At 42.6% G+C, this 27,915-nt stretch overlaps 1 protein-coding gene across 5 annotated transcripts in view; it reads left to right on the top strand.

The window, feature by feature from the left end:
- Window positions 1-27,915, top strand: part of LOC129695791 (GRAM domain-containing protein 2B) — a 62,830-nt gene that overhangs the window by 18,692 nt on the left and 16,223 nt on the right. For 4 of the 5 annotated variants that reach the window (XM_055633097.1, XM_055633096.1, XM_055633098.1 and 1 more), the window contains exons 2-11: window positions 2,145-2,273; window positions 5,859-5,937; window positions 11,117-11,186; window positions 12,009-12,112; window positions 12,577-12,672; window positions 12,779-12,850; window positions 14,634-14,714; window positions 23,250-23,358; window positions 23,964-24,080; window positions 27,778-27,871. In XM_055633097.1, coding sequence (XP_055489072.1) covers window positions 2,145-2,273; window positions 5,859-5,937; window positions 11,117-11,186; window positions 12,009-12,112; window positions 12,577-12,672; window positions 12,779-12,850; window positions 14,634-14,714; window positions 23,250-23,358; window positions 23,964-24,080; window positions 27,778-27,871 — 951 coding nt within the window. The remainder of the gene's footprint in view (window positions 1-2,144; window positions 2,274-5,858; window positions 5,938-11,116; window positions 11,187-12,008; window positions 12,113-12,576; window positions 12,673-12,778; window positions 12,851-14,633; window positions 14,715-23,249; window positions 23,359-23,963; window positions 24,081-27,777; window positions 27,872-27,915) is intronic. The other variant, XM_055633101.1, reaches the window with a different exon arrangement.

Here is a 27,915-nt window from a genome sequence, read left to right as displayed (position 1 = left end):
GAGCAAATGTGTCAAAGTAAATGTGGGTGAAACAGTTAATATGAAATTGTTCTTCGTTGTGTAATGCATTTCTAATAGCAAGGCCTTGGATCTGCCCAGCATGCGCAAAAAGAAAAAGTGAACACACGAAAAGTACGCGTTCCCTAAAGCTGGAGAATTTGATATTGAGTCTGGAAGGCTGTAACATGCCGGGCAATTCAACTAAGATTCTGCATTTGGTGTTCACAATGTGGCCTCCTCCAGATTGGAAAAACAAAATGCAAGTTGGCCGATCGCTTCACAGAGTACTTCATACAGCCTGTGGAAAAGACCGAGAGCCCCGGTTGCCTGTTAGGTTAATTCCCTGTCCCTCGTCCCCCCTGACCTATTTGCCTGTGATCTTCTGCACTGTTATACTGAGATTTGATGTAAGCTCCAGAAACATGGATAGGACAGGTTTAGTAGGTTATGGGACTAGTATAGATGGAACATCTTGGGCCGAAGGGCCTGTTCCACACCGTGTCTCTATATAACATATCTTATCCTTCCATTGCAGCCTACCAGACTCTGGAGCACTCCACTTATAAGTAATGCAGACTTCCTGTTTGTTTGTATCAGAGCTGGTATGAGAACAGTCTGATCTCCTGAGCATGAACCAATCATTGATGTTAACAACACTGCGCAGAGCAGACAAAGAAGCATAATCTGATCCTAATGGCTACATTTACTTGTTTGTATAAGAGATGCTACCTTTTAATGAGGTGTTTCTTTCTAATTTTCAAATATCTTGTTTTCAAATGTTTTGTTTCCATCATAATACCAGTCCCAAAACCATTAATTCTCTTATTTATTTTCCAAGTTTGACTTCTTGAGCATTCCCCAGTAATCATGGCAAGGTTGGTGCCTTTGCCCTCCGCTTCTTAATGCGCTAAGTTCTGTAATTCTCTCCTCACATCTCCGTGCCACTAAACCATTACTTCCTCCTGGAAGATTGACTTTGACCAAGCTTCAGGTTGCCTGCCTTTTAATATTTCCTTGCCTGAATCAGTGCCAAATGTTGGCTGATTGACCTCTTGGGATTCTTGTGTTCTGTTGAACGTATTTTATACGGTGGCTTTTGGCATTGGGTAAAAATCAATAAAACCTTCTGTACTGATTTAGTTGTGCATATTACCTACAAAGTCATTAAAGTTTTACAGTAAATATTATTGATTAGGTTATTTTTGAATGGATCCCTGAAAATTTTGTATAACATTTATTAATCGTTATATTTTTATCCAGGTTATATATTAATTAAATTATAGCCCGAAGCTATGATCAGACTGCCCGATGATGGGGTGGGTTGTAACTTGGGCGATTTTAAGACCCCAAATTATTAAGTAACTTTTTTTTTTCTGCTGACCATAGAGAACACGGTAAACCAAATTAAATGCAGCTTTCACATGCAATGTGTGAAAGCTGACAAGCAATTTGTCTGATGAGAGCCAGGTCAAATTCTGTAGTTTTACATCTATTAACCGCAGATGGTTGCACATAAAAGTTAGTAGTAGAATGCAGCCTGTGCTGTATTTGCTGATTTCAGCCAGGAAACCTGTTGGGTTGTCTCAGACGTCTTCAGCACATCTGGTGTAAGGAAAGGAAAGTCACCAAGGGATGCCATTCTTGATCATTATCTGGCAAACATTTTTGGAAAATGTGCCAGTTTGAATTTTGGATGAAGATATTCAGGTTGCAGCTGGCTGGCTAAGACCCACGTATCAAAGCTTGTACAATCGGTATGGGTCTCATACAATATAAAACCAATTTGTAAGTCTGCTTCTGAAATGAGGGAGCAAGATTTATTGGGATGCATGCCAAAAGCTAGCTCGCAGATGTTGAGCACACAGATTGAAATTAAAATGAGGGCCGTATGAAGCAGCTATATTGTTACGCAACTTATTATAATAGTGCACACCACTGTTCAGGAAATCAATGGATGTCATTATATAACAGGATAGTTGTGAACCATAAGCTCCCAGCTTTGTGAACCTTATTAAAATTCACCAATGCAATAACAGAATTGCCATGGTAACCTGCACGGAACTGGATTGTCTTTATTTTTCTTCTTGTAGAATGTTTCTTTTGTACTTGACTGATCAGTAATCTAAAGATAAATCTGTCTGCAGTTCAGAGCCAGAAAATGCAGGAGTGGAAGAAAAGACGAAGAAAAGTGGCAAGATGCTTAATCAACAGTTACAATCTTTGAACCTGGAAGCAGAAATCTTTGAAACTAAAAGGAAAACTAGTCTGACCAGGTAAATGGTGCTTGACAGTTTCTAGTGGTAAATAATGTGGTTTGCAGAACACTTCACTGTGTTCAGTGTTTTAATTCTCCATAATGTTATTCGTGTAGAGCAATATTCTTCCATAAAAGACGTCTTATTGAGGCCTACATTTTGTCTCCTCACTCATCTTCCTGTACACAAAAAACGAACTTGCTCCAATTTTCAGTATAAAACTTGAGAATCAGAATGGTAGTTTTCTGTTTTATCCCATCCAACAGAATTATATGCAACATAGACACAAAATGCTGGAGTAAATCAGCAAGACAGGCAGCATCTGGAGAGAAATAATGGGTGATGTTTCAGGTGGAAACCCTTCTTCAGAATTATATGCAATCAGTTTGATGACTGTCAAATAGGAACTGGTCACTGCCACCACAAACCTTTTTCTGTTCAGTAATCAGAAAGACAAAGATTGTCAATAAGGCACTTTGACCACATTAATTTTATTTAAGTGAGACCCAACAGTGAATAATAATGTCAAAGAATAAAACTTGGCAATATTGTATTAAAAAAATCTGAGTAAGCAAATTGTGTCATTAAATTCTATAATGTACTGAAAGCAGGAAGCTGGTGGCAGAATTGTTTTTTACTTTATTTAGGATATTAGCATGAATTTCCATAGGCATTTATGTTGCAGTTTAACTTGTTAAACATAAAACATAAAGCAGCATATGAACAGGCCCTTTGGGCTCCAATTTCAATGCTGAGCATGATGCCAAAATAAACCAATCTCATTGTTTTGCACATGCTCCACATCCCTCCATTCCCTGCACAACCTTGTGCCTCTCTAAAAGCCTGTTAAAAACCACTATTATATCCGCCTCCACCACCACTCTTAGCAGCGGATTCCAGGCTCTAAATGTTTAAAAATAACTTACACCACACATCACCTTTTAAATGTTGTCTTTTCTCCTTAAGACTATGGCCTCTAGTCTTTGACATTTCCATCCTAGGGAAAAGCTTCTGACTGTCTATCCTTTGCCTCTCATAATTTATATACTTCTATTAGGTTTCGCTGCAACCTTGGGCATTCAAGAGAAAACAATGAAAGTATGTCCACCCTCTCCTAGCTAAAGATAGGCACAAAAAACTGAAGAAGGGTCTTTACCCGAAACATCACCCATTCCTTCTCTCTGGAGATGTTGCCTGTCCCGCTGAGTTGCGCCAGCTTTTTGTGTCTATCTTCAGTTTAAACTGAATTATTATGGTAAATCTCTTCTGTACCATCTCCAAATACTCCTTCTTCCTGTAATTGTGTGACCAGAATTCTACACAAGACTCCCAATAAGACCTAACCAAAGTCCTGCAAACCAGCATTAAGACTTCATGATTCTTGTACTCAATGCCTCAACCATAAGCATACAATGTGCTTCTTTCCCACTCTATATGCATGTGCTGCCACTTTCATTGTGTGTAAATCAAGCCAGTGGATAAATTCTATTCTACATTTCCTTCCCTCCCCAGTCTAACTAATCTTCAGGGATGTTTGAATTTATTTGATTTGGGTACTAAAAAGCTTATTTCATTGTTCAGATAATACTCCCAATTATTCAGAATGCAGCAGGTGAATTTGATGGCCATTCATTTGCAAACACAATTTTATCAGTAAATTATTCCCCTTTCACAAACAAAAACTATATTAGACAGGACTAATTGGCTGCTGTTTTAATTTTGGGATCAGAGGGAGTGGAGTGTTTATTTAGAACTGAATGATGCAGTCTCGCAGCAAAGGAACTATACACTCCACTGATTTCAGAGTTGTTCTGAGGTTGCAGAGACTGTTTCCACTCTGATGTATATTTAGACTGGTACTATTAATGGGGGTTCTGTGAAAACATCAAAGCTTGGCACACATTAAAGAGTTCACAAACCGGAATTAAAGTACTGATTGTAATTTGCATTTTTAATCATTTTGCAGAAAGACGAGATAAAGACTAGGTCTTATGCATGGGATAATGCAAAGCTAAAATATCACATTTATTTAAAATAACAGAATGGATGAAATGAGTCTAAACTTCTATCAATTTTTCAAGACTAGCAGTATTGATCAATGGCTTTCACGGTGAAAATATCTGTAAATAGTAAAATTGCATCAAATCGTTAATTCTGCAGAGAGTTGTATCTGCAGAGAAATGTATCATGTCTGGGTAATTGCTTCTAAATTTCTGCAATTAACTGCCTGTGCTGTCACAGAAGTTGTTGATATTTTGCAAAATCAGGATATGATGCTGACAGTTTCACCATCATTACAATTGCAAATTCTGAGCCACTATTTGTCATTTATTCCATCAACGTCCGTTTTAGATTTTCTTCTGTATATCTCCCGCATGGTTTCAAAGGCTATGGGGCGTGGAACAGATGTTATTCCAAAGTAACACTACCTCCGCCGCCCTGAAATTTGGTTCTATGGGCGTTGGCTTGTTCTGATGCCATTGTTAAATAAGACTTTGCATACATTACTGAGTGAACAACTATTGTTTATCCAAGAATTGTACATCAAATACAATTAGGCCTTTTTGGCCCACCGTGTCCATGCCAAGCATTGTACCTATCAACACTCAGCCCATTTGCCTGCATTAACTCCGTCTTAACCAAGCTGGCTCCCAGTGGCCCAGCACTTCAACTCCCCCTCCCATTCCCAATCTGACCTTTCTGTCCTGGGCCTCCTCCATTGTCAGAGTGAGCCCAGCGCAAATTGGAGGAACAGCACCTCATATATTTTGCTTGGGTAGTTTACACCCAAAAGATATGAATGTTGACTTCTCTAACTTCAGGTAGCCCTTCTTTCTATCTCCATCCCCTCCCCTTCCCAGTTCTCCCACTAGTCGTACCGTCTCTGCCTACATTCTTTCCTTGACTTTCCCCCTCCCCTGACATCAGTCTGAAGAAGGGTCTCGACCTGAAACATCGCCAATTCCTTCTCTCCATATATGCTGGCTCACCAGCTGAGTTACTCCAGCATTTTGTGTCTACCCCAGCTTTTCTAAGTACCTCTCAAAATTCCTATTAAACATTGTAATGTATCTGGCTCTCTTACTTCATGTAACAACTCGTGCCAAATAATCACCACCCTCTGTGTGGAAATACCTACCCCACATATCTCTTTTAAATTTCTCTTGCCTTAACCCTGTGCCCTCCAGTTCTACACTCCTCTGCACTGGGGAACAGACTCGATTGATCCTCTCTATGCCCATAATAATTTTATAAACCCTTTTATAAGGAAACCGGTCAACATCTTACATTCCGTGATAATAAACCCTCCATTTCTGAAATGCGGTGACCAGAACTTGTCACAGTATTCTAAGTTTGGTCAAACTATCGTTTTATATGGCTACTACACAACATCCCAACTCTTTATATTCAATGGCATGGCCTAGAAAGGCAAGAATATCAGATGCCTTCTTTACAACCAAGGTCCCTCTGTACAACAACGCTCCCAAGGTGCTTGCCATTTCCAGTTTAGAACTAGAAGGCAACTGTGTTTATTTGTTTCACATAAAAATTCCTGTAAATGCTAATCAGCTTAGAAATAATTGAGAACTTTTTGGTTTTCAGATCAAAGACTTATGATTCAGTTTTTCCATCTAGTCCTGCAGACTTGGAAACAAAATCTGAAAGGAAGAAAAATTCCAATGTGAGTATTTCACTTTGTTTTATGTTTATTTATTATTGTCACATGTATCGTGGTACAGTGCAAAGCTTTGTTTTGCATGCTATCTAATCAAGTCAGATAATACCATACATAAAGCCAAACTTGATGGTGGTATAGTGGTAGAGCTACTGCCTTACAGCACCAGAGACCCGGGTTCAATCCTGACTGCAGGTGCTTGTATGTACAGAGTTTGTTCGTTCTCCCCGTGACCTGCATGGGTTTCCTCCAAGGTTTTCAGTTTCCTCTAACTCTCCAAAGACGTTCAGGTTTGTATGAATGTAAAATGTAATATGCTTGGTATACATGTATAATTGTCCCTAGTATATGTAGGATAGTGTTAATCTGCAAGGATCGCTGGTCAGCACGGCCTCGGTGGGCAGAAAGACCTGTTTGTGCTCTGTATCTCTAAACTAAATTAAACTAAACTTAAGTACAATAGGTAGAGCGATGCTAGGTGACTTAGATAGGTTGGATGACTGGGCAGATGCATGGCAGATGCAGTATAATGTGGATAAATGTGAGGTTATCCACTTTGGAGACAAGAACAGGAAGGCAGATTATTATCTGAATGTTGTCAGATTAGGAAAAAGGGAGGTGCAACGAGACCTGTCTGTGCTTGTACATCAGTCACTGAAAGTAAGCATGCAGGTACAGTAGGCAGTGAAGAAAGCTAATGGCATGTTGGCCTTCATTAGGAGAGGATTTGAGTTTAGGAGCAAGGAGATCCCACTGCAGTTGTACAGGCCCTGGTGAGTAACTGGAGTATTATGTGCAATTTTGGTCTCTTAATTTGAGGAAGGACATTATTGCTATTGAGGGAGTGCAGCGTAGGTACACCAGGTTAATTCCCAGGATGGCAGGACTGACATATGATGAAAGAATGGGTCGACTGGGCTTGTATTCACTGGAATTTAGAAGCATGAGAGGATATCTTATAGAAACATATAAAATTCTTAAAGGATTGGATAGGCTAGATGCAGAAAAAATGTTCCCAATGTTGGGGGAATCCAGAATCAGGGGTCACAGTTTAAGAATAAGTGGTAGGCCATTTATGACTGATGAGGAACCCAGAGTGTTGTGAATCTGGAATTCTCTGCCACCGAAGGCAGTGGATTCACTGGATGTTTTCAAGAGAAATTTAGATTTAGCTCTTGGGGCCAAAGGAATCAAGGGATATGGGGAAAAAACAGGAACGGGGTACTCATTTTAGATGATCAGTGATGATCATATTGAATGGTGGTGCTGGCTCGAAGGGCCAAATGGCCTACTCCTGCACCTATTTTTCCATGTTTCTAACATTAGTTCTGCACACGCTAGGGACAATTTACACCTATACCAAGCCAATTAACATACAAATCAGTGCGTCTTTGGAGTGTGGGAGGAAACGTAAGATCTCGGAGAAAACCCACGAGGAGAATGTACAAACTCCGTACAAGCAAACACCTGTAGTCAGAATGGAACCCGGGTCCCTGGCATTGTAAGGCAGTAGCTCTACCGCTACGCCACTTTTTTTGGAAACAATGTAGTCGCATGTTGTTGCGTTTGGTAAGTTCCTTCACGCAAAATGACAGGGCAATGAACTGCACTACTTGTCAGCAGATTGTCAGCACATTTCAAGAAGTCAAGGTCCATACACACACAAAAAAACCCATCTTACTTTTGAGTTAGTGAGAAAGCAATATAAACTGTCTTGTTAGATAAACACAATATAATTACTGCCATCGTCTTAAAATATTAATGTTGGATATCTCTTCAACCTTTCTAAGTGTCAAGGCTATCACTACACTTAAATGGAAAGCAACTTAATAAATCGTTGCTGTATAAACAATTTATAAAAGAATACCCATTCATTTCAACTACTTTTGTTCCCCAAGTCTGTGAATGAAATATACTTATATACTCAGCAAATCATTTATCACAGACAATACCCAAGGACACATTTCTTGTAACCCATTTTGGTTATTCAATGGATGGATAACTGGGATAGGATGACAATCCTGGATCCAAGATGGCGCCTGTCTGTGGTGACATGTTTCCAGCAGTGCAGCAGAAAATCATCAAATATAATAGTTCTCAGCTTACCTGTATTAAAGAAACAGCAGAAAGCAGCGATGCAGCTGACAAGCTGTAATGCATTTAAACGCATTGTGATCTTCCAGCAGCAACCGCGGTGCCGACTAAGGGAATTCCCGATCGCAACGGAACTCCCGACCTGGCGGAGGATCGCAGGAATAGTAAGTACTGTACCTGGAAACTCCGGAGAGGCCTTCATGGTGTCCGGAAACGTGGCCGGCGGGCAGGACTACAAGTCAGACTGAAGCGCAGGAGACTTCGACCCCCTCTCCCGACCATCCTACTAGCCAATGTACAATCACTGGAAAATAAAGTGGAGGACTTGAGGTCAAGGCTGTTTTACCAAAGGGAGCTGAGGGAATGCTCCGTGTTCTGTTTCACAGAGGCGTGGCTCGCCCCCAGCTCCCCAGACTCAGCCGTCCAGCCTGAAGGTTTCTCCATCCGTCGTATGGACCGTACGCAGGCATCTGGGAAAGGGAGAGGTGGGGCCATCTGACTCGTGGTCAACTCTTCGTGGTGCTCAGACATGGCAGTTCTGTCTAAATCCTGCTCTCCGCATCTGGAACATCTGGTGGTGAAGTGCCGTCCCTTCTACCTCCCGAGGGAATTCACCTCTATCATGCTGACCGCACTCTACATTCCACCCCAGGCAGACATCCGTCTAACATGAGAGGAGCTGCACGCTGGTCAACAAGCGCCAGGCATCGTACCCCGAAGCCTTCACCACCTTTATCACAGTAGCAGGGAGCTTCAACAAAGCCAATCTGAAAAACTCCCAAACATGTCGCCTGCAGCACCAGAGGATTAAACACCCTTGACCACTGCTATATGACCATCAAGGATGCCTATTGATCTGTCCCTTGCCCTCCCTTCAGGAATTCCAACCATTCAGCAGTGCTGCTTCTTCCTGCATGCAGGCAGCAATTGAAGAGCGCACCCCCAGAGGTGAGGACTACACGGAGCTGGTCTGGGGAGGCAGAGGAACAACTACAGGACTGCCTGGTGTCAGTAGACTGGGCAATGTTCAAGAACTCTGGAATGGACCTGAATGAATACGCCACAGTCGTTACAGACTTCGTAAGGAAATGTGTGGAGGACTGTGTTTGCCTACAGTTTGCCTACCATCACAACAGGTCAACGGAGGATGCGATATCACCGGCTCTCCACTCCGCACTAGACCACTTGGACAATAAAAACACTTGCATCAGGCTGTTATAGACTACAGCTCGGCGTTCAAAACTATCATCCCCTCCAAGCTGGTTACCAAGCTCACGGAACTGGGTCTCTGCGCATCCCTCTGCAATTGGATCCTCGACTTCCTCATCCACAGAGCACAGTCTCTTCGAATTGGCAGAAATACTTCTTCCACATTAACAATCAGTACGGGAGCACCCCAAAGCTGCATGCTCAGCCCCCTGCTCTACTCACTCTATACTCATGACTTTGTAGCCGGACATAGTGCGAACTCCATCTTCAAGTTCACCGACGACACCACCGTTGTTGGACGAATTACAGATGGTGATGAGTCAGAGTATAGAAGTGAGATCGACCGATTGACCAAATGGTGCCAGCGCAACAACCTGGCTCTCAATATCAGTAAAACCAATTAACTGATTGTGAACTTTGGAAGAGGAAGGATGAGGACCCACAATCCTGTCTGTATCATGGTGGAGAGAGTCAAAAACTTCAAATTCCTGGGCATGCATATTTCCGAAGATCTTTCCTGGATCCAGCACACTGATGCAATTATAAATAAAGCACGTCAATGCCTCTACTTCCTGAGAAGATTACAGAGATTTGGTATGTCAGAGAGGATTCTCTTGAACTTATACGGGTGTACAGTAGAGAGCACTGGTTGCATTGTGGCCTGGTTCGGCAACTTGAATACCCAGTAGCGAAAAAGACTGTAAGACGTTGTGAACATTGCCCAGTCCATCACCGGCTCTGACCTCCCCACCATCGAGAGGATTTGTTGGAGTCGCTGCCTCAAACAGGCAGCCAGCATCATCAGAGACCCACACCATCCTGGCCACACACTCATCTCACACTGCCATCGGGAAGAAGGTATAGGAGCCTGAAAACTGTAACGTCCAGGTTCAGGAACTACAGCCATCAGGTTATTGAACATTACAACCTCAATTAAGCTCTGAACAATAGACTATTATTGCACTACTATTGTTTGTTTTTTGAGTATATGTGTATGTATATATATGTGTATGTATATATGACATGGCCCAGGCTTGCATCCGACCAGGATGCATCACCCATGGTCAGTCATGACCGAGGGGCACCTACTACTACTACTACTACTTTGTATTGTATTGTATTCAAATTTATTGGCATTGTCTCAATTTGAGACAACAAAATGAATTTCCCTTACAGGCAGTATCATAAAAAAAAATTTTTAAATAATAAATAAATAATAAAACATATTAAAATTGAAATTGAATTTAAAAAAAAAAGCACAGAAAGTCCACGACACAACATAACATAAATGGCACCAAGGTGAGGATGGCACCATAGTCCAGCCAGCCTCCCCTCCGTGTTCATCCGTGGTCGGGGCCTTCCGAGCACCCGCAGTCGCCGCCCCGGGTGGCCCGATGTTCAGGCCCTCACACCGGGCTGGTGGAACGCCGACGCCGCACCCCGACGGTGAGCATCCTCCTCCTCAGCGGCCCGGACCTCCTGATCAGCCGCCTCCCGCTGCCAGAGTCTGCAGCTCCTGAGTCCACAGGCCGAGCCGGGCAGAGTCGCAGGACCCCACGCTGTCCATCAGCGCCGCCCGCGTTGGGAGCTCCGCAAACCTACTATGTATATGTGTGTGTGTGTACTTGTGAGTATGTGTAATTATATATACACACTGAACATTTTTCCCGCGTTTATCATATTTACAGTGTACTGTTATGCTGCAACAAGTAAGAATTTCATTGTTCTATTTGGGAGATGTGACAATAAAACACTTTTGACTCTTGATTCAAATGGTGCATCTAGATTTTAATGAGCTCCCTCTCTTGCTTTCACATATTCCTCTCCAACCATTTACATTAAATAAGAATTAATTATTTTTATCTCATTGGTTTTCCTCCAGCCTTCGAAGACAAATGCAACCTATCACAAGATCTTTAAAGATATTGAAAAGGATGAATCGTTAAAACAAAGTAAGTAGTAAACTTACCTACATCTTGTGAGCTCGATGTTATATATGAGCCTAACAATTATCATCAATGGAACACTGGCTTGAATCACAGTGCTGCATTCTAAATGAATTTGATTGAGGGTTATTATCTGTATATCTTAAATGCGTAATGTAATAATGCCTGTTTGTTGAAGTCCACATCTGACATTTTGATTCAATTTGCCTTGTTGGGACTGAATTGCAGAAGTTCAATTTAATATGCATTTTATATGTTTAGGATATACCACAAAATAACAATTTATTTCCCACTCCTCCTGCAAGGTGAAATGAGATCAAATTGAGAATGTTCACATATATCTTTTTTCTGTAAAGCTTTGCATATAGCACATGCTTTCACGATTAGCCAGCATCTCCTATCTTCTCATAAGTAAACACTGTGAACATACAGTAGTTGATGCGGCAGTTAATTTGAAATGCACAGCTATGTTTATCATTGCCTTTCATTGCTGACACTTCTGTTCTTGGTCAGTTGGAATCACTCGAGCTCACAGCTTGGCTTCCTCTCCCCAAACATACACGATGAATCAATTTAGTTTCTTTACTCGTTCTACCCCAACTGAGAGCACTAACTTGCCTGAAGCCAGAGTACTTTCTTTGATTCAGCAACATTAGTTAGATGTTTGTTCTTCAGTGGACTTTTTCCCTATTTTCCAAAAAAAAATGTTGAGGAAAACAAACTGAGAACAATACAGCATTTTGTTAGCTTAAGAACCAGGAAAGCAAGAGTATTATGTTTAATTGCCTAATGAATAAACCCTGCACTAAACTATATTTTATTTTCTAGGTTTTACTTGTGCTTTGCAAAAAGACATTCTCTACCAAGGAAAATTGTTTGTGTCTGAAAACTGGATTTGCTTTAATTCCAAAGTCTTTGGAAGAGATATAAAGGTTTAAAGCTTTTTTTTAAGGGGAGAAAGGAAGACCTTGCTAAAACTAGCCGTTAAAATTACATTTAATCAGAAATGTCAAGGGAACAATCTTCAGCGAGACGTCTAACACACTGTTACTGTACTAATTAGTGGGTATTAAATCACATTTTCTAAATATGAAAAGTAATTATCATATATTCTAACTATTTCACTAAATTTTGGGTTTCATGTCCATCCTATTTGACAACTACCTCAAGTTTTCCCTCAACCTTTTGGAATTAATTCTCAATCGCCAAATTTGGGTATAAAACTTTGTTAGGTGGGAGCATAGGTTGGAGATGAGCATTGCAAAATTTATCCCTTAAGTCTCGTGGCTTAGAAAAAAATTAAATGTAACTCAGCAAAATTTTCAATTATTTCAGAATTTTGATAGCTGATAATAAACGATACAATCGTAATTCCGCGTTGCTTTTTCCATCTCAGATTACCATACCCACCTTCTCTGTGAATCAGATTAAGAAACACAAAACTGCCTTGCTGGTGCCAAATGCTCTATGCATATTCACTGAACTTGAAAAGGTGAGTCTCCAGTTATAAAACAACATTCTACAGAATAGTTTAACTGGTCGCATAAGACTTGCAAGTAAATTTTCGATCTAACGCTGCCTCAAACTTTTTATTGCAGTTTATGTTTGTTTCACTATTGTCGAGGGATGCAACCTATAAGCTTCTGAAATCTGTTTGTTTACATCTGGAGGTGAGTTCAGATAATTGAAACTGATAATTTTACGATTTGTTTACTGGAGATTAAAGAGCATTTTCAATGAAACACAACCTCAAACTTTACTTCACTATTCTGGTAGAGGATATGGGGTGGAGATGACAGCGCATGCCCACTAATCACCGTCCTGACACAATCAAAACTCAGTGTCAGGTTGACTTATTTGACCTGAACAGGTGCCTTGGCCCTGATTTTTTTTGTTTGTTTGTTTGTTCATTTAAAATAGTCCCTAATCTTGATTCCTTGAGAAAACGGAAGCAGCAACTGACAGCTTTACACTAACATTGTAAAATCTACTCATGCTAAAGACATTCAGAACAAACATTAATATCAGAAAAAGGAAATGAGTCTTTAGTCAGGTATTTGTCCTTTTTCCTTATTTTCCAACAAAAAAAGTATTGGGGAAAAGCAACCTATTAAAACAATAAAACAATTGTTAGCTTAAGAATTAAATGCTGATAGTGTGGATTTTACTTCTAATACAGTGATTTTTTTTTTTTAGAAATCTTGTTTTACAAGTATCCAGGTGGTCTTGCTGGATTATGTTGCATCCCAATATTTCAAATATGTATCCACAGCTTTTTAATTTGAATTCTGTGGAACTTTGATTTCTATTAGGCTTCACTTTCAAGTCACATCCTGTGACCAGGACTCGTATCTTCGATTTAAGTGGAGAGAAATAAAGGCTATTTATTTAGCCTTGCCTTGAATATATCTCCAACCCTTCATTGGGACATTTCTCCAGTGGCATCGAAATCATCCGTCATCTACACTTGATCCTTGCAGTTTCTTCTGCTGTGGTCCCCGGCACCATCTTGTGCTGGGAGGCAGGACCCCAGTATATTAGCATGTGCCAGCGCAACGTAGCATAGTGGAGAGTCTCCCTCAAACAAATAGCTGGCACAACAGCTTTAATGCCCAGTAAAGACCCCATGTCCAGACTCGCCAGCTGCCAAAGTTGTCACTGAAAATTCATGATCGTGAAAGTATTTTGCACATGAAATATTAATAAATATTTTAAATTACTATTTCAACAAACAATATATGCTTAAACAACAGTTTTAGTCAAGACAAAAATAAGTCTGCTTACCATTGTCCCAGCAGCCATTTCTTCCCATTTGGTTTCAAGGGCACAGCTGCTTTTGCACTGATGTGATTTCATCAACAAAACTTTCCATCATTAGAGTTGGGGAGGTTTGTTGAAATATGAACTCCATGAGGATTTATAGCTACATAATTATTCCTCTTCCAAGGTTCAAGCCATTGTGCTTTTCCTTATCTGGCACATTTCAGATAAATTGCTTAAAACAAACCATTAAAGATAACAATTATAGACATTGTAATTGCAGCATCTGTGGATTTGAATAAACAAGCTTTGCATATAGCAATAGAACATTTATTTTTATGCTAAGGAATAGAAGCAGGGATTGAACCCAGATCCCTTGAAGGTCCCTTGAAGCCATTGTTCCTCAAACCATGGCTTTTCCGTCAGTAGAAAAGAACCACTGTCATATCCTTGAGTTAACGCACACTGATCTCTGGGGCAGAGAATTGAGAAATGTCTCCTTCTCCTTCTCAGTCTTAAGGGGTGACCCTTTATCCTGAAGCAGTGTCCTGTGGTTCAGGACCTCCGCTAATTGAAGCATTAACATTATCTGGCACCCTCAGAATTTTGTATGTCAACATATTATACATTTTGAACAAAGTTTGTACCAAATCCAATATTCTAATTTTGATTTGTACATTTAACTTTTCGTAGGAGAGACCTGATGATACCAGTCCAAATCCATCCCTTGCTGAAAATAATTTCAGGGTTGAACGTCCAACATCATTGTCTCTAGTAAGTGGAACATTACAGTGTCCCGAAATGAGCTTTTCTACTTTGTAGTTTGCATCAGGATCTTACAGAGCTGCCAAGTAGGATGGATTTTCCGTATTTTGTACGGAAATGCGATAAGAATACTGATGTACGATTTTACGTTGTTAAATACGGATTTTTTAAAAATCGTCCCGACCTCCTGTTACATTAACGTACCACTCGCCAATGGAAAAGTAATAACCCGGTGAAATTGAATTAAGATCTTGCTGCTTAAAAAATGCAAGGATATAAAAGTCATAATGTACCTCTAAAAATCATAGCAGCTTAAATTTATTGGTATTTTAAATTTCAAGATCTGGATGATTATTTTTGTAAGCTTTGATCCAGGTTTAAACAGAGCGCTGACAATTTAACATGTGGGAATTTAAACGAAGAGCTGTCAGCGCTATGGGTTCTCAAATATAGCGCTACCGGCTGGAGCGCTATGGGATTTAAAAATAGCACTATGGCCACAGCGTTATGGGTCACAGACTGTTCGGGAAAATTCTCATATAACAATGAGTGTTTGGTATTCTCTTTCTCAGTGGACGTTGAGCCTTTGCTTATTTTTCAGGCAGTGGTAGAATTCTGGATAAGCCTAGTGGTGAAAGGTTACCAGCGGGATTGCAGCTACATTGGGATTGGCCTTGATTTTACAGAATGGTGGGTGGGATCAAGGGGGAGAGAATGAGGGATGGTGAGATGGAGAGGGGAGGGGAGGGGAAAAAAAGGAAGGAGGGAGGGTGGGAGGGAGAAAGAGAGGAAGGGAGGGAGGAATGGTGAGGGGGAGGGGGAGGGAGAGGGGGAGAGGGAGAGGGAGAGAGAGAGAGAGGCTTCCAAAATGGCTTCTACATCATCATCTGGTGCTAAAAGCAGGAAGCAGCCATTCAAACAGCAGTATACAAAGAGATGGCAATGAATGTCCTATCAAGTAACGTGCGTAGAAGACATGTCAATTGGTAGCAAACTTATGCATTCTTGTACTCTTACATGGGTATGACTGCACATTAAAAAAAAAAAATTTAAATCAGCAAAATGGCACCTGTAAAAATACTGATTTCCTCAGCAAAATACTGATTTTCAGGTACTAGAATACTGAAATGCTCTGACAAAACTTGGCAGCTCTGTTCTTAGCAGAATGACTGATTCAAGGGACTGGTTACTATCGTTATATCTTGTATATCTGTGCTCATTGAGATCCACCTCAATGTATTTCACATATTATAGGATTTTTTAAGATACTTTAGAGTCATACAGCTTGGAAATGGGCCCTTCAGCTCAACCTGCCCACACTGACCACTTGTCCCATCCACACTAGTCCCGTCTGCCTGCATTTGGTTCATATCCCTTCAAACCTGATCAATCAATCAATGTATCTGTCTAATTGTTTGTTGAACGTTGCAATAGTCCCTCACTCAACTACCTCCTCTAGCAGCATGTTCCATACCCCACTACACTTTGTGTGAAAATGTTATCCCTCAGATTCCTATTAAATCTTTTCTCCTCACCTTAAACCTATGTCCTCTGGTTTTCAAAAGGGACCATTTACGCCTACCCGATCTATTTCTCTCATGATTTTATATTTAGACTGATTTAGATGTCACTTCAAACCCAATTCTAAAAAGTAAATCTGAAAAATGCATGTGTTTTATAGTTCCTTTTAAGGTTATTGCAATCACTTAACCTTATCCTAATGTGCTGTTTATCAATGTAGAAGCAATCAAAAATAATGCAAAGTGCAATAGATGCTAATATTTTCCTCTGGCTAAAATTATATTGGATTTTCCAATGATGCAGATTTTAGTCCATTAAACGTTTTTTGCTATTCTTACAGGGTGAACATGTAGCTGTAAAATCAAAGGATTAAAGATATGTAGCATAAACAAATCGTTTTTTGTTTTGAAATCGACTAATCAGAATATTAAGATCAATAATTTTCTATTTGAATTCTAAGTGTTTTGGGCAATATCTGGACCCAAAACAATTGGTTCAATTTTTTTACTTCAATGGTACTCCTATGTAGATTACATTAATTGAAAAAGGTCTGAATATGGAGTCATTTCTGAATAGAGCTGAGCAGTTAATTCACTGTGAGCTGCAAATGCATACAGACTATCAGGGTCCCTACCTGGTCGGAGAGGCAGCTTTTCTCCGGGCTGCAGTTTCGACCCGTCCTCGCGGCCTACCAGCGGGCCATGAGCGGTGTTTCCTGTCGGGGACCGCCCAGAACCTCGGCTTCGGTGGCGGCACAGCGCTGGAGCGCTATCGTGGAGTGGAGCGGGCGATGCCTTGCCCGGGTCGCCGCTCTAGAGCTCCGGTGAGCTGAAGACCGCCGAGAAAAACATCGCGGAGCTGCGGGTCTTTGGAGCGGCCAGCTGCAGGCAGCGGCGCTGAACTTAAACATCGGGAGCCTGGGATCTCTCGATGAAATTGCCAGTGGTGGAGCTCCAACCGGCGCGGCCTTGTTGTCTTCGGAAGCCGCGGTCTCCGGTGAGGGAAGCGGCCGTTCCAGGGTTCCCATGCCGCCGAGAGGATTCTCCCAACGCTGGAGTACAATCATCCATGAGGGACGCTGCAGTCCGTTTGTCTTTACTTTTTTATGTTGTTTTTTTTCGTTTTGTCTAGTTAGTTTTTGTTTTTAGGTTGTGTTTATGTGGGGGGGGGGGGGTTGAAACGGGGCTTGCTGTCTCTCCCTTCGGAGAGACAGCAAGACAGGAGAGACTTTTTTGTCGTATCCCCCTTCTGTGCCTCCGTCTGCACTGAGGCCTAATGGCGGAGCTGGCGGCCTCGAGACTCCGGAGGCAGAGCAAGTCAGGACTTGCCCTGAGCTCGCTCCCGTGAGGGCGGTCTGGCTCGGGGCTGAGACTCTCCCGTCGGAGCGGCCCAGCTCAAGGTGGAATGGCGCTCCCGTCGGAGCGGCCCAGCACGAGGGAGGAACGGCACTCACGTGATGGCGATCCGGCTCGGGGCTGGAACGGTGCTCCGGTGGCTGGGACGGCGTTCTAGCGGCGGTGACCTGAGTCCGGGGTTCAGCCGCGGGCCAGCGGCTGCGTCCGTTGGACTGGAGGGCGGCAGCTTCGACCACTCCGGGCTGCGGTGTTTGAGCCGGCCCGTTCGCAGGGTTCGGTGAGCCGCGGGACTGTTTGTACCATCGCCCGGTGGGGAATCGCTTCAGCGCAGAGGGAGAAGAGGAGGGAAGAGACTGCAGCCCTAAGATTTTTGCCTCCACCACAGTGAGGAGGTGCTTGGAGGACTCACTGTGGTGGATGTTAATTTGTGTTTAGTGTTGTTTATTATTGTATGATTGTATGTATGACTGCAGGCACGAAATTTCGTTCAGACCGTAAGGTCTGAATGACAATAAATGTATTCTATTCTATATTCTATTCTATCCGGCGAGAACGGCCTGGAACATCGGGCCTCCTTAAAGGCAACTGTGGAGGCCTCACTAGACCCGACTATGGGTGGACATGGGATGGGGACTGGACACTGTGCCTTCCCTCGTAATGGGAACCAATTGTGGGGGGATGTTTTTATGTTTAAATGTCTTTATTATTGTTATGTCAGTATTCTTTCTTTATGTGCTGCATGGCAAGAAGCATTTCACTACACCTAGGTGTATGTGACCAATAAAATAATCTTTGACCTTTAATTGAAATATCTCAAATATTTGGGAGTCAATTATTTAAGTATAATAATAGAAATGGCTAAGAATTTAGTGAAATCAAATTATCAGATAATTTGAAGAGCAAATTATGTTTTACCTTGATGGTTATTCTAGCTTTCTTGAGTCCATTGTAAGTAGTACCCTCGCAGTAATGGAAAACAGAAGTCTGCGATACCATACAAGAAAGCTGGTTAAAGATAAGTAACTAGATCCACAGGTGCTTTGATACAAGATACAAGATACAAGATAAATTTAATTGTCACGTGTGCCAGATGGCACAGTGAAATGAATTCCCATACAGCCATACAATAAAAATAAACAGGACTCAACACACTATAGAATTTAACACAAAACATCCCCACACAGCAGAACCAAAGTTTCCCACTGTGTGGGAAGGCACCAAAGTCAGTCTCTTTCCTCCACTGTTCCCCGTGGTCAGGGCCTCCCCAAGCCCTCCGCAGTTGCAGCTACGGGCGGCCCGATGTCCAGGACCGCACGCCGGGATGATACCAGTCCGACGTCGGGGCTGCGGGACGTCCTCAGCGGCGTGGACACCAGAGTCGGCGCCCTCCTACCGGAGTCGGCGGCTTCCAAGGTCCGTAGGCCGCACCGGGTGGAGACTGCTGCTGGAGACCCTCTGCAAGGCGCCCCAGGACTCCTCGGTGTTGTTCAGCGCCGCCCGCGTTGGAAGCTCTCCACACCAGAGCTCCACGATGTTGGAGCAACGGCCCAATGCTCCAGAGCTCCAACGGCGACCCAGGTAGGCATCGCCTGCTCCGTGGTGACTCCAGCGCTGCGCCGCCGCTGTAGCAGCCCTGGTCCGGTTTCCGGTCCCCGGCAGGAAAGGCCGCTCCGATCCAGCTGGTAGGCCGCGAGGTGGGGGGCGAGGACGCGACTCGGAGAAATAGTCGCGTCCCCGCCAGGAAGAGACTTGGAGACGGTTTCCCCCTTACCCTGCCCCCCTCCCCCACATAGAAAAGTAAAAGTTTCCCCCCAAAACAGACTTAAGACTAACTAAAAATAATAAAAAAGATAGAAATTACATACAGGCTGGACCCTTTTACTTGATACAATTGGAATAAGATATTAAAGTAGTTCTTCCAATTTGTGTGTGGAAACTAATGCAGGCGCATCTTTACCTGGGGAATGAGAAATGAAAATGACACACAATGCTGGAGTAAGTCAGCGGGACGGGCAGCATCTCTGGAGAGAACGAATGGGCGATGTTTTGGATGGAGACCCTTCTTCAAACTTATGTCGGGAGTGGGCAGTACATAGATAAGGAAGTGTATGATGTGAAAACAGGACAAAGGGAATAGAGATCAAGGAAAATGAAGAACAGTTCATTGGTAGTTGGGAGAATGTAACAACAAAGCAAACAGATTAAATGTAGTCGGAGACATTACGACTGGTCGGAGAACTGGGAAGAGGAGGGGATGAAGAGAGGGAAAGCAAGGGCTACTTGAAGTTAGAGAAGTCAATGTTCATACTGCTGGGGTATAAGCTGGCCAAGCTAAATATGAATTGCTGTTCCTCCAATTTGTGCTGGGCTTCACTCTGACAATGGAGGAGGCCCAGGACAAAGGTCAGATTGGGAATGGGAGGGGGAGTTAAAGTGTTGCGCAACCAGGAGATCAGGTAGGTTTAGGCAGACTGAACTGAGGTGTTCAGCAAAACGATCGCCGAACCTGCGTTTGGTCTCGCCGATATACAGGAGTCCACACCTGGATCAGGGGATACAGTAAATGAGGTTAGAAGTGGTGCAAGTGAACCTCTGCCTCACCTGAAACGACTGTTGGGGTCCTTGGCTGGAGTCAAGGGGAGAGGTAAAGGGACCGGTGTTGCATCTCCTGCGGTTGCAAGGGAAAGTTCCTGGGGAGGGGCTGTTTTGGGTGAGGAGTGACACGTTGACCAGGGAGTCGCGGAGGGAACGGTCTCTGCGGAAAGGGGTGGAGATGGGAAGATGTGGCCAGTAGTCGGATCCGGTTGGAGGTGGCAAAAATGTAACGGAGGATTATATGTTGTATGCGACGGCTGATGGGTTGGAAGGCGAGGACAAGGGGAACTATGTCCCTGTTATGGATGGGGGGAGGGGGAGCAAGAGTGGAGCTGTGGGAAATCGAGGAGACCCTAGTGAGGGCCTCATCTATGATGGAAGAGGGGAACCACCGTTCCCTAAAGAATAAGGACATCACCGATGACCTGGTAAGGAACACCTCATCTTGGGCGCAGAAGCGGCATACTCGGAGGAATTGGGGGTTTGGGGATAGCGTCTTTATAGGACGCAGGGTGGGAAGAAGTGTAGTCTAGATAGCTATGGGAGTTGGTATAGATGTCAGTTGATAGTTTGTCTCCTGTGATGGAGATAGTGATATCAAGAAACGGTAGGGAGATGTCCAAGTGAATTTGAGTGCAGGGTGGAAATTAGTAGTAATGTTAATAAAGTCAGTGAGTTCTGCATGGGTGCAGGAGGTAGCACTGATGTAGTTGTCAATGTAATGAATAATAAATGCGAATCAGCTTAGCTTTACAGAGTGGGCTAAGAATATATTCCTTGTCAACTTCCCCTCAGCTTACAATAAACCATGCTTCATTTCCTTAACATCGTCTACTTTGATTTGTTGTTTTCACACCTTAACCCTCTATATGTCTAGACTTCCTCTTGCCAGACTCTGTCTGAAGAAGGTTCTCGACCCAAAACTTCACATATTCCTTCTCTCCAGAGATGCCCCCTGTCCCGCTGAGTTACTCCAGCATCTAAGAATACATATCCAGTCTTGTACAGATAAGTAAGTCAGCGGATCACACAAGAAGCATGTTTAAGATTTACAAATTATATTGACGGCATGTATAGATGCTGAGTGCTGTTGGATTTTTTAAACAGCAAAAATAGTCCCTGCTATGGTTATTCCATTGTCAAGTGAGGTCAAGCCCGAGCTGATCAGCAAAGCTTGTACAGTACAGTAAACCTTTCAACAGTAGTAAACTGTTATTCCAAATTTAGAGTGCTGCTGAAGATTTTCTGGAGAGGAGAAAATAAATTGAGCGGTACTACGGATTCTATCTCTTGCACGAGGGAAAATGCAGTTTTGTAGAACTGGCTTTACAATTACAACAAAGGCAGACATCCTATGCTGCCAATTTGAGTTATTCTTCTTTGATGCAAATTTACATTTATCGGTGGGAATTGAATTTGAATGAAATATGGAAAGGAGGTTGTACTTTAAGTTTATACATTTAAAGCTATGACTCCGTTCATGGTTTGAATGCTCAAAGCTTAAATGTCATCAGTTTGGCACAAGCTGCAGTCTCCAGTCTAAATCATTTCCAAACCTCCTCACTTAACTTTCAACTATTGCTTTCTGTTATGTAAAACAAGAAGTCTCCTTTCATGGGATTTCCCCTTCTACAATTCATGAGGGTTTTGCCTTTGAACATAAATTCTGCTCCGTGATGAGACCATGTAAATTGGTCCGTGCAAATTATTTATGCAACACTTGGCTTTATACTTCTTTCAGACAAACCTTTGTTTCTGACTTGCTACTTGCATCATTATGCTTCAGTGTAGTTTTCTTTACTCCTTTTTTGCTACTTTGTGCACATTTCTGATAACGTGTAACATGTGGTTAGCACAACGAGATGTTGCAAATTTGTTATTCATTTACAACTTGTTGCCAAATTGTGTTATTTCTTGTATACGGCTGCCTTTACCCCTGCTTTCTAGAATCTAATCACATGCACCGTCTTGTTATTTTCCAGTTTTTGCACACTGGATGAAATGGGGTTTTTTTAAATCCTACCTTAGGAAAATAAAACTTGTTAAAGGAACTTCTTCCATTAAAGTTTAGTTTAGAGATTCAGCGGGAAACAAGCCCCACTCAGTCCGTGCCGACCAGCGATCTCCGTACAGTGGTGAATCTCTGGAACTCTCTGCCACAGAGGGTAGTTGAGGCCAGTTCATTGGCTATATTTAAGAGGGAGTTAGATGTGGCCCTTGTGGCCAAGGGGATCAGAGGGTATGGAGAGAAGGCAGGTACGGGATACTGAGTTGGATGATCAGCCATGATCATATTAAATGGCGGTGCAGGCTCGAAGGGCCGAATGGCCTACTCCTGCACCTAATTTCTATGTTTCTATGTTTCTATGTTTACACTAGCACTATCCTACACACTAGGGACCATTTTTAATCAAAGCCAATTAACCTACGTACCTGTATGTCTTGGAGTGTGGGAGGAAACCGGAGCAGTCGAAGAAAACACACGTGGTCACGGGGAGAACATACAGACAACACCTGTAGTCAGGATCGAACCCGGGTCTCTGGCGCAGTATGCAGCAGCTCTACTGCTGCGCAACCATGCTGCCCCTAAGGAAGGGTAATTTCAACAAATTTAAATTGGAAATGTCAATCTAAAGGGCAATAAACTGCAATCTCATTCTGGCAAGGATAGATGGTGTCACTGTGTGCAGGTGGCTTCTAAACTATGCATCTGATAAATGAGGTAATTACCAGATGTTGGTTGCTAATTTGACAGTGAACGCAGAAGACATTTGCACGATAAAACTGCAGTAAAACTCCAATAATCTGCTGCCTGCCTGTTTGGAATTCCTGGGAGTTAAAGTTTCCTTTTAAACCCACCTGGTTCACTGCATAATATCGTGCTTCTATTTAAGTGAACTGAGTGTGTTGGAGCATTAATTGAAGTAACATGAAATAGTCTGGAAAATCTGCCAGTAACCAGCATGCCAGATTAATGGACTTTTATTATACCTGGGACCATTGTGCCTGAATGGATCTGTGTTAATACATTTACTTCAGATGGAATCTTAAAAATTATCTTTTTTTCGGAAAGGAATTTCATTTAGAAGATTTGCCAGATATTCCAACAGAATGCAGAAGACGAGAATTGGAGCAATCCAGCAGTTCTGGTTCTCAAACTCCAGAGTCTGAAAATTCGCAAGGTTCGTATTTATTATTTAAGGAATTCCTAATAAGATGCCACTTTTGAAACGTACAGTCAGATTAGGTCAAAATCCAGAAAGCAGGCAGCAAAAGGTGATATTTTAAATGCATGTAGTTCTGTAAAATACCTGAACAGATCATTCATATTGATGCAATGTAGGATTGAAACACCCAAGGATGATAGTACTGCAACTGTGTTGTAAACATGAGTACAAAAATGGGCAATTAAATTCATTAAAAGTTAATGATGAAACCGAAAACAATCCATCTTAAAAAGTATTAGAATCTCTTTTTGTAACTTGCATTAGTTTAATAGCTCACAACGAGGAGGCAAGTGGGCTTTCTGATGGAATCAGAAATTAGTGACTGGAATTAATCTGATTCCCACAGGTACATGGAGCTGAATATTTACCAAGCAAATGGGGATGCACTGTGCAGAATCACATTCAAAAGATTGCCAATATATTAACATAATGCTTCATTTCAAACTTTGTTTAAAAGATGTCTGTAATATTGAATACAAAACTGTTACATTTTCTACCTGCTTAGAATATTGCTTCCTTTGGAAAATGTTCAGATGCAAATAACTATTCTGTCTGTTCAGAGTTTCCCAGTGGATCCCAAGCATTACTGAAAATGGAAAAGAATACCATTCCTGTGCATGCTGATGTTCATGTAAAAGAAATGACCGACGTGAAGAGAAGAAGCTATCATGAGGGCAGTGAGTACTAGAAATCTTTACATTTGTTTTAATCATAAACGCAGGTTCATTCTCAGTAAGGTAAGAGCAATGTAACAGGAATTATTGTTCCTAGGAGCTCGAGCCACCTCAAAACGTCACAATATACAGTGCCCTCCATAATGTTTGGGACAAAGACCCATCATTTATTTATTTGGATCTATACTCCATAATTTGAGATTTGCAATTAAAAAAATCACGTGGTTAAAGGGCACATTGTCAGATTTTATTAAAGGGTATTTTTTATACATTTCGGTTTTATCATGTAGAAATGACAGCTGTGTTTAAACATAGCCCCCCCCCCCCCATTTCAGGGCACCATAATGTTTGGGACACATGGCTTCACAGGTGTGTTTTGTTGCTCAGGTGTGTTTAATTGGTTGCTTAATGCAGGTATAAGAGAGCCCTCAGCACCTTGTCCTTCCTCCAGTCTTTTCAGTCTTGAACGTAGGGGGCGCTGCTCTGGCAGCAGCCATGTCAGCAGCGCGTCAGTTTTTTCAACCTTTTTTATTTTTTAGTATGTTTAAAAGTTTGTATTTAATGTTCCTTCTTTTGTGTGTTTTGTGTGGGGGGGTAAGGGGGAAACCGCTTCGGTCGCCTCCTCCATGGAGAGGCGTATTTTTCCAGGTCGCCTCCCCCGTGGCCTAACATCAAGGATCGGCGCGGCCTTTCCCGGAGACGCGCCCGGGGGCTTCAGCGGCGGGCGCAGCGTGGACTCTCGGCGTGGAGCGGGTGAGCCCTCGCAGGGGCTTGTTGGAGGGGGCTCCGTTTCGCTGGCCCGGGGCTGCCGGCAGCCTGAAGCCGCGGTCTGCAGAGTTCCAGCTGGTGAGGCGTCTACAGCCCGGGATCCCTCGTGGGGGACCCGGGGTAAGAAGAAGCCATCACTGCCGGCCCGCGGCCAACTTCTACTGCGGGGCCGGCATGGACTTACCATCACCCTTGGAGGGGAGCTTCTACCGCCGGCCCTGCAGTCTACGGTGCTTCTGGCTGCGGCGGAGACTTTAAATCTCAACCGCCAGCCTGCGGCCTACAACAATTTAAAGCCGCGGTCTCCGGTGAGGAAGAGCCGATCCTGGACTGACTCTGGACTCTGGTCCTGTCCACGGGGGGGGGGGGGGGGGGGGGGGGGGGGGGAAATGGAGGAGGACTGGCCAAATTTTTGTGCCTTCCACCACAGTGATGATTGCTGTGGTGGATGTTTGTGTTACAGTTTTATTGTGGTTGTGTTTTCTTTATTATTGTACTGCTGCTGACAACCCAAATTCCACCGACCTTGGTTGTGTGGCAATAAATTATATCTAATTAAAATTATATCTAATCTCCTTTGGGAAATGTTATTGCTGTTTATCAACATGAGGACAAAAGTTTTGCAATGAAAGTGAAATAAGCCATTATGAGACTAAGAAACAAGAATAAAATGTTAGAGACATCAGACAAACCTTAAGGCCTGTCCCACTTACGTGACCTTTTCGGCGACTGCTGGCATCCGTCATACGTTGCCGACAAGTTGAAAATTCAGCGGCGACCAGAAAGAGGCTACGATTCTTTGGGTGACTAGGAGAACTCTGACGACCATAGGCGACCCCTGGCAACATGTCGTGGGGTGCCACCAGGGGGCATGTTGCCAGAGGTCGCCTGTATGGTCGTGAGAGATCGCCTTTATGGTCGTGAGAGGTCTCCTAATCTGCCAATCAGTTGTAGCATCTTTCTGATCGCTGCTGAATTTTCAACATGTTCGGCGACCTATGACGGGTGACGGCAGTTGCCGAAAAGGTCACGTAAGTGGGACAGGCCCTTTAGGCTTGCCAAAATCAACTGTTTGGAACATCATTAAGAAGAAAGAGAGCACTAATGAGCTTACTAATCGCAACGGGACTGGCAGGCCAAGGAAATCCTCCACAGCTGATGACAGAAGAATTCTCTCTATAATAAAGAAAAAAACCCAAACACCTGTCCGACAGATCAGAAACACTCTTCAGGAGTCAGGTGTGGATTTGTCAATGACCACTATCTGCAGAAGACTTCATGAACAGAAATACAGAGGCTACACTGCAAGATGCAAACCACTGGTTAGCCGCAAAACTAGGATGGCCAGGTTACAGTTTGCCAAGTACTTAAAAGAGCAACCACAGTTTTGGGAAAAGGTCTCGTGGACAGATGAGGTGAAGATTAACTTGTATCAGAGTGATGGCAAGAGCAAAGTATGGAGGAGAGAAGGAACTGCCCAAGATCCAAAGCATACCACCTCATCTGTGAAAGACGGTGGTGGGGGTGTTATGGCCTGGGCATGTACGGCTGCTGAAGGTACTGGCTCACTTATCTTCATTGATGGTACAACTGCTGATGGTAGTAGCAAAATTAATTCTTAAGTGTATAGACACATCCTATGTGCTCAAGTTCAAACAATTGCCTCAAAACTCATTGATCCCAAACATACTGCTAAAGCACCAAAGGAGTTTGTCAAAGCTAAAAATTTGTAAATTCTTGAGTGGCCAAGTCAATCACCCGATCTGAACCCAATTGAGCATGCCTTTTATATACTGAAGAGAAAAATGAAGGGGACTAGCCCCCAAAACAAGCGTAAGCTAAAGATGGCAGCAATACAGGTCTGGCAGAGCATCACCAGAGAAGACACCCAGCAACTGGTGATGTCCATGAATCGCAAACTTCAAGCAGTCATTGCATGCAAAGGATATGCTACAAAATACTAAACATGCCTACTTTCATTTACATGACATTGCTGTGTCCCACACATTATGGTGCCCTGAAATGGGGGACAAATGTATAAACATTGCTTTAATTTCTACATGGTGAAACAAAAATGTATAAAAATGGCCTTTATTAAAATCTGACTATATGCACTTTAAACACATGGGATTTTTTTTTCTATTACAAATCTCAAATTGCGGAGTATAGAGGAAAATAAATAAATGATGTGTCTTTGTCCCTAACATTATTGAGGGCACTGTAACCCGACTGCCTTTTTACAAAAGTAGTTAAAATCTCCCCCCCCTCCACACAATCAGTCTGAAGGTCCCAACCCAAAATGTCACCTATCCATATCCTCCAGATATGCTGACTGACCTGCTGAGTTACTTAGCACTATGTGTTCAATGCAAGATTCAAGCATCTGCAGTTCCTTGTTCCGTTAATATCCTTTTTTCCCCCCTCTTTTTGGATGTAGGCATTGCTGACAAAAGTCAGCCTTAATTCCTGTCCCTAACTGCCCTTGAAAGTGGCAATGAGCAGCCTTCCACATGTGAAGCAGGTCTCTTAGGATGACCAATTACACATTTCATAGGCTATTTAACAATGCACTTAATAGCCGCCATGTTGCTTTGGATCTAGAATCCATATAGGCAGACTTGATGAGGACAGAAGATTTCCTTTACTGAAGGACTTTAGTGAGCTTAAACATTTTATTATGGTAATCTGATAGTTTTATGTTACAATTGCAGAAACAAGATTCATTTAATTAACTGGCACTATCCAGACTGTTATGCCATGACCTGAACAGGTGTCAATGAATATGTTCTGTAAAAACCTCCTTGACTGCAGTCCAATAACCATTATGCTGCTTCAGTCTGTTCTCTTCGTTCAGTTTACTACACAAAGAGAGATGAACATTTGGCTTTGTGCATTTTAGGGGTAATGTATTGATATTTGTTGTGTATTGCAGGGAATTCCTTGGTATGGGGGCTATTACACAAAGTGAAAGCTAATGGTGAACAGCATATTTCTGTGAACACCTTACTGGTGCTCTATCTGGTCATGTGAGTATTGCTTTCAATTAAGATTTCCAGAATTTTGGAGCTAC

The sequence above is a fragment of the Leucoraja erinacea genome, chromosome 3 (genome assembly GCF_028641065.1).
Source record: "Leucoraja erinacea ecotype New England chromosome 3, Leri_hhj_1, whole genome shotgun sequence".
NCBI lineage: Eukaryota > Metazoa > Chordata > Chondrichthyes > Rajiformes > Rajidae > Leucoraja > Leucoraja erinaceus.
Note: the sequence above shows the minus strand (reverse complement) of the source record. Positions and strands in the feature narration are given on the sequence as shown.